The 16,166-nt window shown below is 37.1% G+C and overlaps 1 protein-coding gene across 2 annotated transcripts in view; it reads left to right on the forward strand.

Annotated features, from left to right (window-relative positions):
- The window catches only part of tbkbp1 (TBK1 binding protein 1), a 41,350-nt gene extending 26,140 nt beyond the window's left edge, over window positions 1-15,210 (forward strand). For both annotated transcript variants that reach the window (XM_046854470.1, XM_046854471.1), the window contains exons 3-10: window positions 195-320; window positions 1,019-1,123; window positions 1,679-1,826; window positions 3,863-4,065; window positions 5,112-5,173; window positions 8,861-8,976; window positions 10,184-10,983; window positions 12,623-15,210. In XM_046854470.1, coding sequence (XP_046710426.1) covers window positions 195-320; window positions 1,019-1,123; window positions 1,679-1,826; window positions 3,863-4,065; window positions 5,112-5,173; window positions 8,861-8,976; window positions 10,184-10,983; window positions 12,623-12,754 — 1,692 coding nt within the window. In that variant the 3' untranslated portion in view covers window positions 12,755-15,210. The remainder of the gene's footprint in view (window positions 1-194; window positions 321-1,018; window positions 1,124-1,678; window positions 1,827-3,862; window positions 4,066-5,111; window positions 5,174-8,860; window positions 8,977-10,183; window positions 10,984-12,622) is intronic.
- Window positions 15,211-16,166: the final 956 nt, after the last annotated feature.

Below are 16,166 nucleotides of genomic sequence, written 5' to 3' on the forward strand. Positions count from 1 at the left end.
TACAGATTAAGGGCCGTAGGCAGTTGTGCATTGATATATTTAACTTTATCATTTGAATTGCAACAATTATTCCCAGGACTGGCAAGTTGCAGAGTATATAACATTTACAACCTGAAATGTAAAGGATCTGATTATAAGACCTTGCCTATGATTTTAAACAATACACTCTCACTTTAAATGTGTTTTGTGTGCAGTTTCCTATGATCAATGACTTTGGCGAGGACAGGAACTCCTACTGCTCGTTTGAGCCCAACGATACGGCCCTGCTCCAGTCTGAGAATGGCAATCTGCAACAGAGAATCAACATTCTTACCCATGAGGTGAGAGGAGAAGTTTATGATGTAACACAACACGGTTTTGTTTGTCTGTTTGTCCACCTTCTTGCAGAGGCAGTAACTGTCGAACCATCTTTGTGATTTAATTAGGTTTCAATGCTTTCAGTCTGCTTTCGTGCAAGTGGAAACTCAGCAATAGAAAGATTTGATCGCTCATTTGCTGCAACTCTGTCTACTTCTGACTGCTTTCCAATTAATAAAAGCTGCTGTCGGTTTCCATAAGCAACCAATAGCTTCTGGCATTTTTCTGGTGTACATGTTTGTATGACTGCATTCCTTATCTCTCACCTTCCTGCCTTTCTTATTATGCAACAGTGACCTTCGTCTTTTATTCCAGTCTCAACCATTGCGTTTTTCTCTTTTCCTGCATGTTTATTTCTTTTGCTCATACCCAGAGATTTGCAAGCTAGACTTGGCAAGCTAGTCTTGGGTCCTGTTGTAAAACCCTTTAAAATAAATTGCTTTTATCTGGTTTAATGGAGCCTGATACAAACCACCATTATCCGTAGGAACAAGAGATTAGTTTTGAGAGGTTTGAAATAGGATGAACACTAAAGCTGGTAGCAAGACGCTGGCTTTCAGAGAGGTTTGGAATTCATTTAAGTTACTGCATGTTCAGTTGGAATATATTCATGTTTGCTCCTGTTACACAACGGAGGCCTGGCTTTGTGTGTGTTGTGCAGCTTCAAAAGAGTAAAGAGCGGGAGGAGCAGCTGGAAGATGTCATTCAGGCCTATGAGAAGATCCATATGGAGAAGACTAATCTCCAACGAGACCTGGACAAGATGGTGAGACTGAGCACTGGTGCTCAATAAAACATTCATACAAAACTCATGCTTTCTAACTTTGGCAACAGACACCACTGGCAGGAATTATAAGTAGACTTGGCATCTGCTCTAATACTTAATTTAACCAGGTGTCTGCTTGATTAATCTGCACAGTGCATACCTCTTAATTGGGCACAGACCTGAGAGGTGCCAAAAGATTTTGGTCTCAGACTTCCAGTGTACCAAGAATCTGAAGATACTTAACTGTGTGTGTATGATAATGCTGTCAAAATTAATCATTCATCGCAAATGGCTTCATGTTTGGCTTTGGACAAAAGACCAGCTTTGTAAATTACATAATGCAAGCGTCAGAGCATCTGTGCCTCTCGCCACACTCACACTCAGTTAGCCCTCAGCTGTTGCATTTTCTCCAGCTCCTCTTTTGTTATACTTTAAAGTATATTATACATTTGAAAAACAATGGCTTAGGTCTGTTTCTGTTAATAGTCTGTCTTCATTTCTTTGATTATTTTTATTATATGTCTCTGTATGTTATATACACTTTCTGTCTCAAAGACATCTCTGGTGGAGAAGCACATGGAGCGCATCCACAGTCTGGAGGCTGCACTGAGGCAGAGAGATAGCTCTCTACATAAATTCAACACACAACTGCATAGCAAAGACATGCAGTACCTGCAGCTCCATGCCAGTCCTGACACACACAGTGAGTCAATGTGTGTGTGTGTGTGTGTGTGTGTGTGTGTGTGTGTGTGTGTGTGTGTGTGTGTGTGTGAGAGAGAGTGTGTGAGTGTTTAAGCCCTTTTGTATGCACATACTTATTGTGTTGACACAAGTGAAAATCAAAAATCCATTTAATGCTTCTAACTGCAAACTAGACTAGAAAGACTTTTTCTCATGCTGTTTTTGAGACATGCTGTTAGTAATTCATTTTAGCCAATTATCATTAGAATAATTAAATACCATGAAAACATTGAGACCTTTTTAAAGTGTTTTATTTTATACCATATTCTCCTTTACAGTAGTGATAATATAACAAAATATGAATAAATAATCAGTATTAAACATATTAAATATACAGGTGCACAATTGTATTTTGTTTGTTTTAGTTATATTTGATTTTATTATTGTTTTGTCGGTTGTTGGTTGGTTGCTTTTATTATCTTTTTAAACAGGCAGTCTGTAGTCGTTTCCTGTTCTGGGTCACATGGGTCACAAAAATAATAACCCTGCAAAGTAGGATTCAAAATAGTTCTGCACACCATGTGATAAGAGGTTGAGGAACTGTCAGAGCAGGAATTCACAAACCACACTGACAGTACTGGCAGTTTCTACCTTAGGGTAAATATACAGAGTCCTATGGTTCATATGTTAGTTAAAAAAAAAGAAAAAAAATTACAGACAGATTACAGACAGATGTGTGTGTGTGTGTGTATATATATATATATATATATATATATATATATATATATATATATATATAGAGAGAGAGAGAGAGAGAGAGAGAGAGAGAGAGAGTGACACTGTAAATAGTGACACTGGATTACACACCTTGGAGCTCCTAGAAAAAAATAAATATAGTTACTTCCAACCTCATCTTTAAGATTAATTAACATTTTACCAGAATGTTCTTTGGTTGCAGTTGGAGCAGCTCTTCCCACTCACACCACTCACATATTATGTTAACAACAAGCCTCAAGAGATAGAAGAAGTACACAAATCAGCACTGGTCATAAACCTGGCCTTGTCGCTTGGCCTGTAGGAGGGAGAATTCTCTCAGAAGCTGACTCATGCAGCGTAATACAGAAATGCAAGCTGTATTTTAGCATACATTTCATCCAATTTTTACAACATGAAGAAAAGCTGTTGTTTTGCTAGAAATGAGAAATGAGAAATGAGTTCTTGGCTGCAAGCATATAAACTGATGTCCAGCATGAAGAGAAATACTGCGGTAATGTAGGCGTGTACGTAGGCGTGTGGTAGTTCATGCTCGCTTATTGCTGAACCATCACAATAGGTGCTTGCTCAAGGACTGTTTCTTCCCGAGCAGCTGAATCACAGCACCCACGCTGGGGGAGAAGTGCGGGATGCGCCTGAGTCTCCCATCCTCCATCATCATCAGCACGTCGTCATGCCTGGCACGACAAAACAAGGAGGCCCTGCTGGCCCACTGCCCTCTACATGGATCCAGCACTGTGGGAGCTACTTTGTGTTCACGGGAGATGATTGCACTTATTAAAGTGACTGCAGGTTTTGGGTTATTATTTGATTTTTTAAACAGGTATCAGCATGTACGGTGGATTTCCAGTTGTTTGTTAAATTGTATAAACATGCTGATAAAGTAGGCTGTGAGCTGGAGAAGGATTAAAGCCTGTTTGGACATCAAACATGAGATTACAGGCTGTCAGCGGCTGATTTAAGGATCACCATCGTATTTGTTCTCTGTAGTGTGGATTTTTGTTCAATATACTGTCTATAAAGTTGTTCTGAAATCAGAATTGTGCCTACTGATAATATCTTAGACATGTTTTATTTCTACTAGGTAAAAAAGTTTAATAATCATAAAAATCCAAATATCTACAAAACATCCCGTACATTTGTATCCACTATAAACAGTTATCCATGTCTCTTTTTGCTTCTTTATATTTACATCAATATTAAAAAAAAATGCAATGAACATCCTCTTCAGACATTTATAAATAGCTTGTTAAAAATAGTACGTTTTGTGTTTTTCCACACGAGGGCTAGACTGCCCAGCATTAACCCTCCAGAGCTCCCGCAGTCTGGATACTCTCTCCGACCTGAAGCTGCAGCGTCTGGAGGCTGAGCTAGAAGGGGCACGGCATGAGGCCCAAGGAGCATGTCAGAGGGAAGAGGAGCTAAAGTCTGAATGCGAGAGACTTCAAGAAGAGCTAAGGGAACTTCAGAACAGCCAGAGACAACAGGTCAGTAAACAGTAAATAAAGAATTCTTCTCCATCTGGTACCAGAATCACAGCTTCAGTCTTTTGCTTTTAAACAGTTTTTACCACAGGCTTCCTACAAATGAAAGACTTTGCTTAAACCTCTATCAACCTTTCACTATAGTGGTGTAAAATATTCATATCCTTTCTCATGTTTTGCATAAATGCTAAAAACAAACATTACTTCTGCTTTTCTTATTTTATTAGCTTTCAGAGTTTCCTTTTCACTTCTATTTATAGTTGAAAGTTCCTCTTTAAAATACTTAATGCCACAGGGCTGACAATTTCTTGACTCTCATTGGATGCGGCATGCTAATTATTTTTCATTGCACAGCTTTCACAGTAGACACATTTTATTTAATTAAAAACTAATAATAAACATATAAAATATGCATTTAAAAGGTCGTATTTATTGTAGAAATAATAATTATTATTGTAAAGCTCTCTCTAAATTGAACATTTATGAAAGGAGTCTCCAGTTTCAGCATTTTGTAACAGTCAGCAAGTTTTTCCACCAAGGAAGACTATTTAGGACAGTAGAGTTTGCATGTCTGAGCTTTACAAGATGTATTTTACTCTTTATAATTTTAATAGGGAAGGGAAGAAAGCTGGTGTGGGAGCATGTTTGTTATAATTGCTACAACTGAAGTTGTAAGAGGAAGACTTTTTTTTACAGATGTGGGGGGAAAAAAAATGTATGTATTGAAAAACACTTCTGGACCTGTTCTTATTGGAAAATAATTAATTTCAGGGTAGTACAAGTGACTCCACTTTGCTTCAGGCTGAAATACACCAACCCACTGGTTATTATTTTACTATAACTCATGCCCTATTATGCTTTCTTTCTTTGAGAGAGATATGGAAGACACATTTTAGACACTGAGCAAAGATTAAGTAGAGTTTATACAGCATTTACTGTATTCTGTCTGTTTCATCAAAACAAGGTCATTGTCCCTGCAGTAAGCATTTATGTCAATATGTTGCACATGTGGCAGTGACAAGTGTTTCTTGGGTTTGTATATGCTGCAGGATGTGAACTCCACTTGTGCCCAGTGTGACATGGAATGGATTAAGAAGGTGGGAGATGAACAGTAAGTAATTATGTACAAACATATTCTTATTTCAGATCGTTTGCTGTTCATGGCATTCACAGTCGTGCACAGCCTTCACAATTAGTCAGAATCTCTGCAACACCCACTGAATGTTACTTTAAGCAGTAGAGGGCACTATGGCCTCTGACAAGGATCCACCAAGCACCAGTTAAAGTTTTATTGCAGTGTCTCATATCAGTGTATTCATATACTTCCTCAAGTTTTACATACATGCACAATAAAAGAAAAATAAGTCATCACTTCCTCCAACAGAGTTGTTTTCTGGGCTCCTCCACTCTCTGTTCTTCTCCTCATACTGTAACATTTGGCATATGCTGGCTGATGGAGAAAATATGAGAAAATTGAAAGTACGCACTTGACAGAGATGTGTAGTTAGAAACCCACTCCTTTTCCACCTCACTCACCTCAAAATTTTGAGTCGGCTTCCCCTTTCTCTTCGTCTTCTCTGTCTGAATCGCAGAGCCAGTTCTTGTAAGTGCTACCATTTAATGTAAATGGCCAAAGCTTGATGCCATCTGTATTTTTTTAAATTTTCCTTGAAATTTTTTTGTGGTCTGTGGTTGGTGATAAGCTAGAGTTGTTTAAAAGATTTGTTACTGAAGTGAACATTTTCCTGTAAAGCGACTGAACTTTTATGTGACAACAAAGCATATTAAAACACAAAAATCACTGCCGGGAATCCTAATCTATTTGTTGCTGCAGCACTGTTTTATCACTTTTTTATCAGAGGAAAAATTTGTAAACTGTACTAAAATTGTCAACACAGTAAGATTAAAGTTATTGGAGTTATTCTTTTATTGTATTGACGGTATATTTATTTGGTCTAGATGATTTCTATATATGTCTACTGCATGTCTTTTATTTATTACAATAATATATCCTGTAATAATAATTTTACAATAATAATAATAATAAAAAAATTATCATAAAAATTATAATGACATTTATAAAATGTTTTAAAGTTCTATTGAAACGAAGAGTATTATTAAGAAGTTTTTTAGACAGCATATTTTGCATACTTCCTCATGATGCATTCCCATTTTGTTTTTCTGAAAGGAAGTTGTTTGCACTTGAGTGAAAGAGATACTTGTGTGTTTATAATAATACAAATATGTATAATTTCCTCTAAAGATACATAAATGGCATCAGAGCACGTCATTATGTTTCACAATCTATTACTATGTTAAATACATCAGAGGCTCTCCTCATACAAATTGTCAATACACACAATCACTAAAAACATGACTATAAAAAAAAAAAAAAACGTTACTGAACAATTCGAAAGACAATGAGTTCTTTTTTTAATATTTTATTCACACACAACTCGAATATTGTTTTCTATCATCCAAATGTTCTTGTCCTGTTTGTATTTGTTCTTTTTCCAGTATGAGATAACAACAACTAGGCTGTCACAAGTGCTTGGTTTTGGTGTGTGAAGCGATCGTGGTGTGGGCTTTGCTAACTGAGATTGTTGGAACAATTTGATATTCATGTTTTATTCAGTAATGCAAGATATGCAGTCTGCTATGCAACATCTGTCAGTATCAAGTAAACAAAATTTCTAACTTTTTGATTCAGAGCAAAGGTCATATACAGCTCATGCGGCCCTCATGAATCACCTTCCCACACACATACATTCTTAGACTCATCCATATCGTTTCAAAGGTTCCAGAACGCATAAACATGCATGCCCACACAAAGCAGGACACGCACACACATGTGCACATGTGGGTATACACATACATAAGCGTGAAGAGTCGTTTTGTTATAAAAATGTATATTTATTATATGATATAGATTTATATGGTATAGATTATCTGTACACAATGCACTTGTTTGATGCATTAAGTTGGCACGCAATCGTATTGTGACCATACTCACTTCCTCTGCAGTGCACAATTTTACATGTATATCGGAAGGAGATTTTACACTTTCAAAGACTTCCAGGTGCTCTAAGCTAGAGGTGAAGCAAAAGTGAGACTTTTAAAAGGATGTCAGTAAATGCTTGCGTGTGTGTGTTTGTGTGTGTGGAAGTGTGAAAAGTCACACTTTGTCTAAAACATTAAGCAATGAGCCCCACAGATGCTTTGAGTGTCTCACTCTAGACAGTATGATGACAGAATGAGTTTCTGGTCAGACACCTGTAGCGACAAGAAAGATTTGTCCGTGACCGTTGCCGTTTTGCATGAGTGTGTAGACTGGCATGTGAGTTGCCCAGATGGCCAGGGAAGGAGGGCTGGGACGTGATGAGCACTACGGTAAGAGTAAAGCTTTAATGCTACAGCTTACAAAACAAGGAAAGAGGTTACATGTTATTTACTTGCAGGACTTGTACCAGGAACCAGAATTCATTTATGCAATATTTACTGATTAGAATGTGACGTGTTTTTGAAACAATAAACTCTATATGTGGGATGGTTTTCTGTAACCTCTGCTGTTTGTTCTGTCCTGCACTTCCTCATGATATTTAGCTTTGGTCTAGAATGCTTGAGACACTTTTACATAAGTAGAGGGGGGACTCTTAAATATAAAAATGCATGTTTGCCTGTACCTAAACTCCCTAACTTTCTCCATCACGTATTCTTTTAGGTCAGGTATTTTATTGTTTTTTTTGGTGGGGAGTGTTGCATTTTTTTTTTACTATTCTGAGGAGCGAGAACACTCATGAATATGTAAGGTGCTTAGTTAGTTAAAGAGTGTAGCACAAACTCATTGAGTTAAATGCTTTGTAGGAGAATGTTGGCAGCTGGTTATAGTGGCATAATGAAGAGTTTCTCAACTACTCTAATTAACCTACTGTGAAAATAGTTGGAAAATGGGGTGGGTTGGGGGTTTGGGCGGGGATTGGAAGAGCGTGCTGTTCTGCTTGCTTGCACTTGCTTACATGCCAAGTCAGTCTAAATTCTCCCCATTGCCTCTTATCTGACACCATCAGATGAGCTATGAGTAGAGAACTGCCTTTTTATTGCAAAGCCCTGGTGGTTTGTGCAAAATTGGTTTGGAAGTGATCAGATAAATGCGATCTGATGACAGATGGAATTTAAATCTGCCGCAGTTTTTCTAAACTCCCCCCCCTTATTTTTAATTTTCTTTAATGACAAGTCATTTTATGCCTAATCTGCAGTGCATCTTTGGGTTAGACTAGAAATTAGATAGTGATTCATTTTAATATACACTGTACTAAGCGGTTAACTGGTAACAAATAACTGAGTGTTATTTGTTCTGTCACCACCAAAAAGTAGCATGGCTTAATAATAAAGGTTATTCAAATGAATTTGGATTAAGATGTTGCAAAAGAAATATGATTAAGGTATCAGTGGGGAGACTAACAATAGCACAGCATACCAGAGTGCAAATGGAAATAAGAATTGTAACCTGAATTATGTTCAGCAATTTGCACTGCTGCTGCATTGACAATGACAGAGATGTTAAGCAAATTGACAATAGCTGTGCAGCTGCTTGGTTGCCATGGAAAAAGTATCAGTCGAATCAGTTTTGTTTGTCTGTGTGGCTGTGTGTGCGTGCTAGCACCAGAGCTATTGTGATTCCTACTTGATTTCTGCAATTACTAATAAACATACAGTACTAGCTATGTATAAAACATGATCCCTTGCAGTCACAAAGATGCATAGCTCAACCATATACACCCCCATTTCTCTCTTTCAGAGTGAATCTGGCTCTGGCCTACACTGAGCTGACAGAGGAGCTTAGCAAACTGCAGGCACTGAGCAGCAAACAGACAGAGATCCTGAGGAAAGCCTCACAGGAAGACACTAGCCCAGGTACCAAATGCTCATCAAAACTCATTAGCGTTCTAGCGTTAATGTGCACTGTGGCCCGGGTAAAACCGTGAAAGAACAGATGATGCTCTTTGCCAAGCCATGTATTTCTACCATCAGTGTGCTCAGTGAGCACTCTTAGAAGAGAATTGTGTAAATATATCATAGATATATCATAGTAAAAAAAACCTACCTAATAATTTCTGTAAAGCTGCTTTGTAACAATGTCTGTTCTACTATGCAAATAAAATGGAATTGACTTGAATAATACTAACACACTCATGAACATGAAATATAATATGATCGTTCTATTAGATCTGCTTTAAGATGATATATTTCTATAAACTGTTTACTGATAAAAAAAAAGCCTGCTGCTGAAAGCATAAACAACTAACTCTTTATCTGTTTAAACTTCTGCACTAAACCACACAACTAAAAATGCTGTTTCCCCTTTGATAAAAAAATAGACCAAAAGCAGAAGCAGAGATAGAGAAAAACTTCTACTGATTTAAAGCATGTGATGGGGCTCTCTCAATAGCTGATTGCAATCTCCCCCTAGCAGGAAGCCTCACGTAGGTTATTGGTAGTCTCTGGTTCAATTGTCACTTTTCAGTCAGATCAAAACGAATTTGAAGAATTCAATTATGAATTTTCCATATAAGTGAAACTAGCTGCTGTTCCACCTGTAGTAGTCAAATGTGTAAAGGTTATTAAGAAATGGGTAAAGCTAAAGCTCACCCACATATGATTTGGAAAAATGATGAAGTCTAAAAAAAGAAACACAGGAGCAAGGGGAAGTCATTAAAGACATCAGTGTATCTTTAGAGTGCTTTATGTGTCTTATGAGTCATTGTAATTATACTTTACACATTTGAGAATGTGCAGGGTTTCTTTAAGTCCCAGTCCTGACATTTGAAACATTGACTGGTTTTGGTAGTAATACATTGATATTAAGGGCCTTTAGTTTGCACCTATAAACGATAAAAATTACTGTGGGATAATGTAAGTGAATTCAAAGATTTTATTTTTTAAATAAATACAAATATTAATAATAGGTTTTTATGAGTGTTTTTGCCTGGAAGTTTTACAGTGAATCTGAGACAACAGTCTTAGAGGACACAACAAAAAAATGTTAGAAAAGGGGCATATGGCTAGGATAAGAAGTGTGTTGTACTCTTTAACTTTTTTCTGTTGTATGTTTTATCTTTAGTTCAACGCTATTCTCCTATACCTCACCAGAGGCACTCGCCTGTTCCACAACGACACTCCCCCATCCAGCAACGCCATTCCCCTATTCAACAGCGTCATTCCCCTATTCCACAGCACCATTCTCCTATTCAGCAGCGTCGCTCTCCAGTGTTGCAGCGCCTCTCGCCGGATATGCACCGCCGCTCCCCTCTAGCTGAACTTAATGATGGCCCAGCTTCATACACCTGCAGACCACCTACTCAGCACCTAAGAGCCAGTTTCCAGGGCCGCCGCAGTTATTCAGAGGTTGCAGACCCTTCGGCCTATCAGCGTCCACCAAGATTCACCCTCGACCCTGTCTCAACTTTACCGAAGCCCCGTCCTTACATTGAGAGCTACCACAAACAGCAGCAGCAACAACAGCAGCAACAGCATGGCCATATCCTTGCCCAAAGGCGAGGTTCCCAGCCTGGGATTCAGACCATAGCAGGGGATGGAAGTATGGCTGAGTCACCGAGACACACCAGAGATCTCTCTTTCCAGCATGTAGAATTGTCACATCTGCATTATGAGCCTCAGCCTTCTCCAAAAACAATACATACCTCTCCTCAGCCACCACACTCTTCAGAGGATGAGGAAGAGTGGACCTGCCCTCATCCTATCAGTCCCCCGCGGACACTGGGGACTACTGGCCCTGCTTCCAGCATGAGAGGCCCTGCTTCCTGTTCAGCCTTCCCCATCCCAGCTCGGCCCAACACCTTAAGCTGCCACTCACCTGGATTCCTGCATGCAGAACATGCCCAGTCCTGGCCTTCCATTAATGTAAGTGAGCAACCAGTCACTGTCTGACACCATGTAAAATTCAGGTTTGGTCTTTTGAAACAGGTAGAACCATGCACCACTACCCCTTAACCTACATTTATACTGCTAAACCTTATCTGTACAAAGGCCAAAAATCAATGGTTCCTGTTCTGGTACTGTACATGCTTGAAAGTATATTTACAGATTTACAGTTACAGCACCTCTTAGTCACAGTTAACCATTTTCCTCCTCTTAAATATTTTATAATAATAATTAATTAAAATCCTTTATATCTGAAAGAGGCATATTATTTTACATTCAAATATATCATTATTCTATAATAATGATAACAGTTCCTTATTTTAAGTTCTCATACCTTTTGCACCCGATTGAGACTTCGCAAAACATGTTCAACCCTCTCCCTCTGGACTCCCCCTAATTATACTGCAGACTGCACCGAAAATCCATTTGGTTGTGAAAACTGCTACTGTTGTAAACATGTTACACCGCTATCACTTAAATCTTCATAACAAATGTCTAGATGACTCCAAACATCTCCTTTTCACACTGCATGAAAGAAATGGCACATGACCAGTTGTTTGGTGCTTTTTTGGGGGTAGGGGCAAACTACAGGATCATTCACATGCATTGTACACACATAATACACAGTGTCATTCATGCCAAAGTGTGACTGTCTTGCAAAAATAAATGCAAGAGCTGCATTTCATGTAAACGTTTTACTATTTTGTGTGGTGAAAGAACAGAAAATGTACAGAAAATATTGTCTGGGTGGCAGGCTGCAGTATATAGGAAGTAAACAGAAACACAACAATTTTATAATACAGGAATTATGTTGCAATTGTTTTTTTTTTTATTTTTGCTGTAAAAACTGTATCTGTAAATCTGTATATGCTTGACAATTTTTCATTCACATCTTATATAAGTAATATTACTGTTCTTTAAGGTGTAAATATTCTCTCCATATTTTTGCCCCCACTCTCTCTCTCCAACAGATGATACACTGGGTTCAATAATCTCAAGGGGTGTTACACTATGCACATTATCACAATGAAAAACAAGCATACTTGGAAATATTGAAATCTACACAATCATTTGCAAAAAAAAAAAAAAATTAATAGACCTTACATATTATATATGACTGCACTAGTAGTAGCTGAGTTGGGAGGTGTAGTCCCCAGACTACGCCGGGACTGGGACTGTGGCTGAAACCGTGTACTTTGCTCTAGGCTTAAGATGCCCTTCTGTGCTAGTTTATCTTTTCTTTGGCTCAGTGCTCCAGTTTTCCTTGCAGCTACTCATTTTCAGCTGATATTGTAAGCTTAATACTGACAACTCACAATTGAAATGATTTAATAAAACCTTGCGTATAATAGATTTTTCAGAAAAACTTCATTTGTAACAAAACTCTTACTAGAGTATCTTTGTCTATAGAATTGATACATGACGTTGTCATATTTTTAGAATAGGTTTTCATGCAATTTAAACTTCAATGAATAAACACCCTTTTATAAATGAATTAAAGTCTTACAGCAATTCAAAATGAATTTAAAAACATACAAATTATCATCTTCATACAATATATTATACTAGTGTGTGCAATGCATTTATTATATAATGCATATCTGTGCTCTGTCTACAGCTATGGATAGAGACAGAAGAGGAGAGTGATGTGAGGAGCTGCCCTCTGTGTCAACTCATCTTTCCTGTTGGTTACCCTGATGATGCTCTGATCAAGCACATTGACTCACATCTGGAAAACAGCAAGATCTGACACCACAAATACCACACAGTTAACTCCACTTTAATACTTGTCATCTGTTCTAGCAGCTTAGGTGGATGAATTAAAGGGAGAGTGGGTGAGCTAAGACGAGATCCTCATAACGGAGGATTAGCAGAGATTTATAGTATGTAGTGTTTAAGGTTTTCATTAGAAATGGCACTAAGAGATAAAGGTTTTACACCTTCCTAACATAATATTTGCTTAATTAAATTATTTTAACTATTGTCTTTTTTTTATATCAAACTAAATCCTGTTACAGGCTGACTCTCCAGACAATAAAACAGTCATATACTCATAATCCGCATTAACTAGAGTGTTTGGCTCCAGGCGGAAAATACACGAGGCATTATTTCAATACTGGAGATTTTTGTTGTGCAGGCTCAATTCTGTTATTTGAAAAACAGTATAACTTACATAACTGTTCATTGCTTATTTCAGGCCTGCCCACAGTGGCACATCCAAAAGTCACATAGTTATTTAAACTTTATAATGAATGATTAAAGACTGTGAAATAAGAGAAGATGGTGTCCTGCAGGGCAGGACATCATGGCCATTCCAGAAGCATTAATATAGTGTGCTGGTCCATGACTTCATTTGTAAGTGAATCTAAAGTTTAGCACTTTATACAAAACCGTTAATATGTAATTTATCTTTACAAATATTACTAACACTAAGGCAAAAACATACACTGTAGATTTTGTTTATTTTTAATATTAACAAATGTCTCTCTTAATTATATTATCTTAGATTGTTAGAATGTCCCTTTAACAAAACTATACATATAGATGTATGTAATTCATAATGTAATACACATAAATACACCAACTTTAGAACTGCATCTATTGCGTGTCTTCCTGTATACAAAGTTCTTGTATGAAGAAAACTAAAGAACATTACCAGGACATTAATTCCATGATTCTAACAACTCCAAGCCAACTACAACACTAGATGCTGATTCCCACTTAATGACCAATGAATAGCACTCATACTGGATCATATGAATTATACTTGTAAGAAAGAATGGCCTGAGGGTTTTCGGTTTCTAGACAAAACTAAATAAGATGATGTTGCATTTTTTTTTCCAGTGAAATAAGCAGACGATTGTATGAATGCATAAAAAAAAAAAAAAAAGATTCTTTTTATGACCAAATTGCAAAGCTGTTGTATCGAAATGCTTTATGTACTATAAATGTACTTGATCTGTATTTAAAACTATTTAAGTGTATGAAATTGTAAAATCTCTTATGTATATAGATAGGCATTTTTTTCAAGTTGGGAGGAGAGAAATTAGTTTGCTGAAGAGTAAAAGTAAAGTTTGCTAACTAAGAATTACATGCCTTGAATAAATTCTTCTCTGGAGGCAAAGGCACAAGTACAGTAAGCTATGTTAATGAGCTACATTTCTGGCTACTGTCTCTAGAGTGTGTCCTGTATTGTGAACTCTTTCTGCAATTTCTATTACCGTTGTGAATAGCCAGGACACTTAATATCCCAGTGACCCAATTATTGAGATACTAAAGAGAGAAAGTAGAACAGCATGATTGCACCAGTAAAGCCTAAATTACATACCCAAATATAGCTATGAGCAGACACTGCCTGTCATATAGCAAGAGAAGACAACCCAGTCTAAATACACTGGAAATATTATAAATAAGAAATGACCAAGGGCAGTTTACTAATCTGACGGCTGGAAAAATATATTAAGAGAGGACCATTTATTGTGGTCATTTGAGTGACCAAGAAATAAAAGTACACTTTAATCTTCACAGAGGCAGTTTGCATATCATCTTCATATTGGTTAAAGTGCAAAGCCTAATGTTTTTATCTTGTGGCTAGGATGTGCAGACCGGTGCATGCGCAAGTGTCTGCTACAAAATCATACAACAGCACATACAACTCTCACACATTTATCAGCCAGACTAGCACCTTTATTCAGAGTCCTCAAGTGTAGAAACAAAGCAAAAGTTAAGCCATTATTCACAAGAGTTCACTCAGGAGTTATTTAAAGAGCTACTGCTGATGTTTCTCATCATTAGATCTGACTTCTTAAAAAAAAAAAAAAATGCAAGCCCTCTCTGGATCTTCTTCTCTTCTAGCCCTGTTGTTTGGTGTGTGTGTGTGTGTGTGTGTGTGTGTGTGTGTGTGTGTGTGTGTGTGTGTGTGACTACTTTGTGATATTCTTAAATAACTCAGGGGATAAGACTTTGTGAATATGGCTCCTATAACCGTGCACTCCAAAATATCTTTCACAGGAACAAAGCGATCACTCGCCAAATCTGTGAGCGTAGAGAGAGCACTGAAGAGTTAAGTTATCATAGACATATTTTTGTGATATCAAAGAGTGACCTCAAAAATTCTATAAAAAGAAATACTCAAAATAATGCATAATGTGTCATATTTTATTGTTTCTGTAAATAAAATGGTAAATAAAATGGAACTTGCACTCATTTAGCTTTTTTTGTCTTTATTTGTCACTGTAAATAATTCAACTATTTATGTAAAATATTTAATAGATAGATATTTGGAAAAATACAAACAATATTTACACTGTCTAATGTGTACCCATTGTAGCATGAAATTCCTGTTCTTTGCTGAGAGAGTTGGAACCCAGTGTAATCTTCTGCTGCTGTAGCCCATCTAGTTCGATGTCTGCATTTTAATATGCTTTTCTGCTCATCAAAGTTGTAAAGCATCGATATTGGAGCATCAATCTGGCCATTCCTCTGGTTGCTCTCATCAGCAAGCCAATATTTAGAGATCAACATTGTCTGAATTGCTCAAACCAGCCCATCTATCATCAACTGCCATACCAAAGTCAAAAAGAAAAAAGAAAAAAAAAATTCACTCACTTTGACTCATTCGGACGTTTGGATGGAAACATCACCTGTAGCTCTTGACTTGTATCTGTATATAATAATTGCATAAATGAGCAAGTGCAAAAAATTTTTCAAATAAAATGGTTGGTGATTTCACTCATAATAGTTTAAAGTGTTTCTAGAAAAAAAAATTTCAAATACATAAAAGTTGTGATAGGAAAGTCCCTTCAAGGCTAGAGGAGGTGAAACTTTTAGCAAAAATTGTGTGGTTGGGTCCGATTACTCTCAGGAGACGGCCAAACTATGATGTGTAGAGATAGATCAGTGGCCATGCATCTCATTATATACTGGACTGTTAAAAAAAAAAAACATTTTTTTTTTCATTTCTCTGAGGTATAGCCCTACTTTATAATGGGCTTAAAAACCGTAATTAAAACAAACCCCTGCACTGTTGAATTAATGGAATTATAGCTAGTGCAAATTACAATATTCATCATTTTTGTAACATGATTGCATGCTTTATTTATGTTACTGCTAATGTTTATTTTTTCAATTCTAAATCATTGCCTTATATTTTCACACTTCAT

Source organism: Silurus meridionalis, chromosome 7 (assembly GCF_014805685.1).
Source record: "Silurus meridionalis isolate SWU-2019-XX chromosome 7, ASM1480568v1, whole genome shotgun sequence".
NCBI classification, from domain to species: Eukaryota; Metazoa; Chordata; class Actinopteri; order Siluriformes; family Siluridae; genus Silurus; species Silurus meridionalis.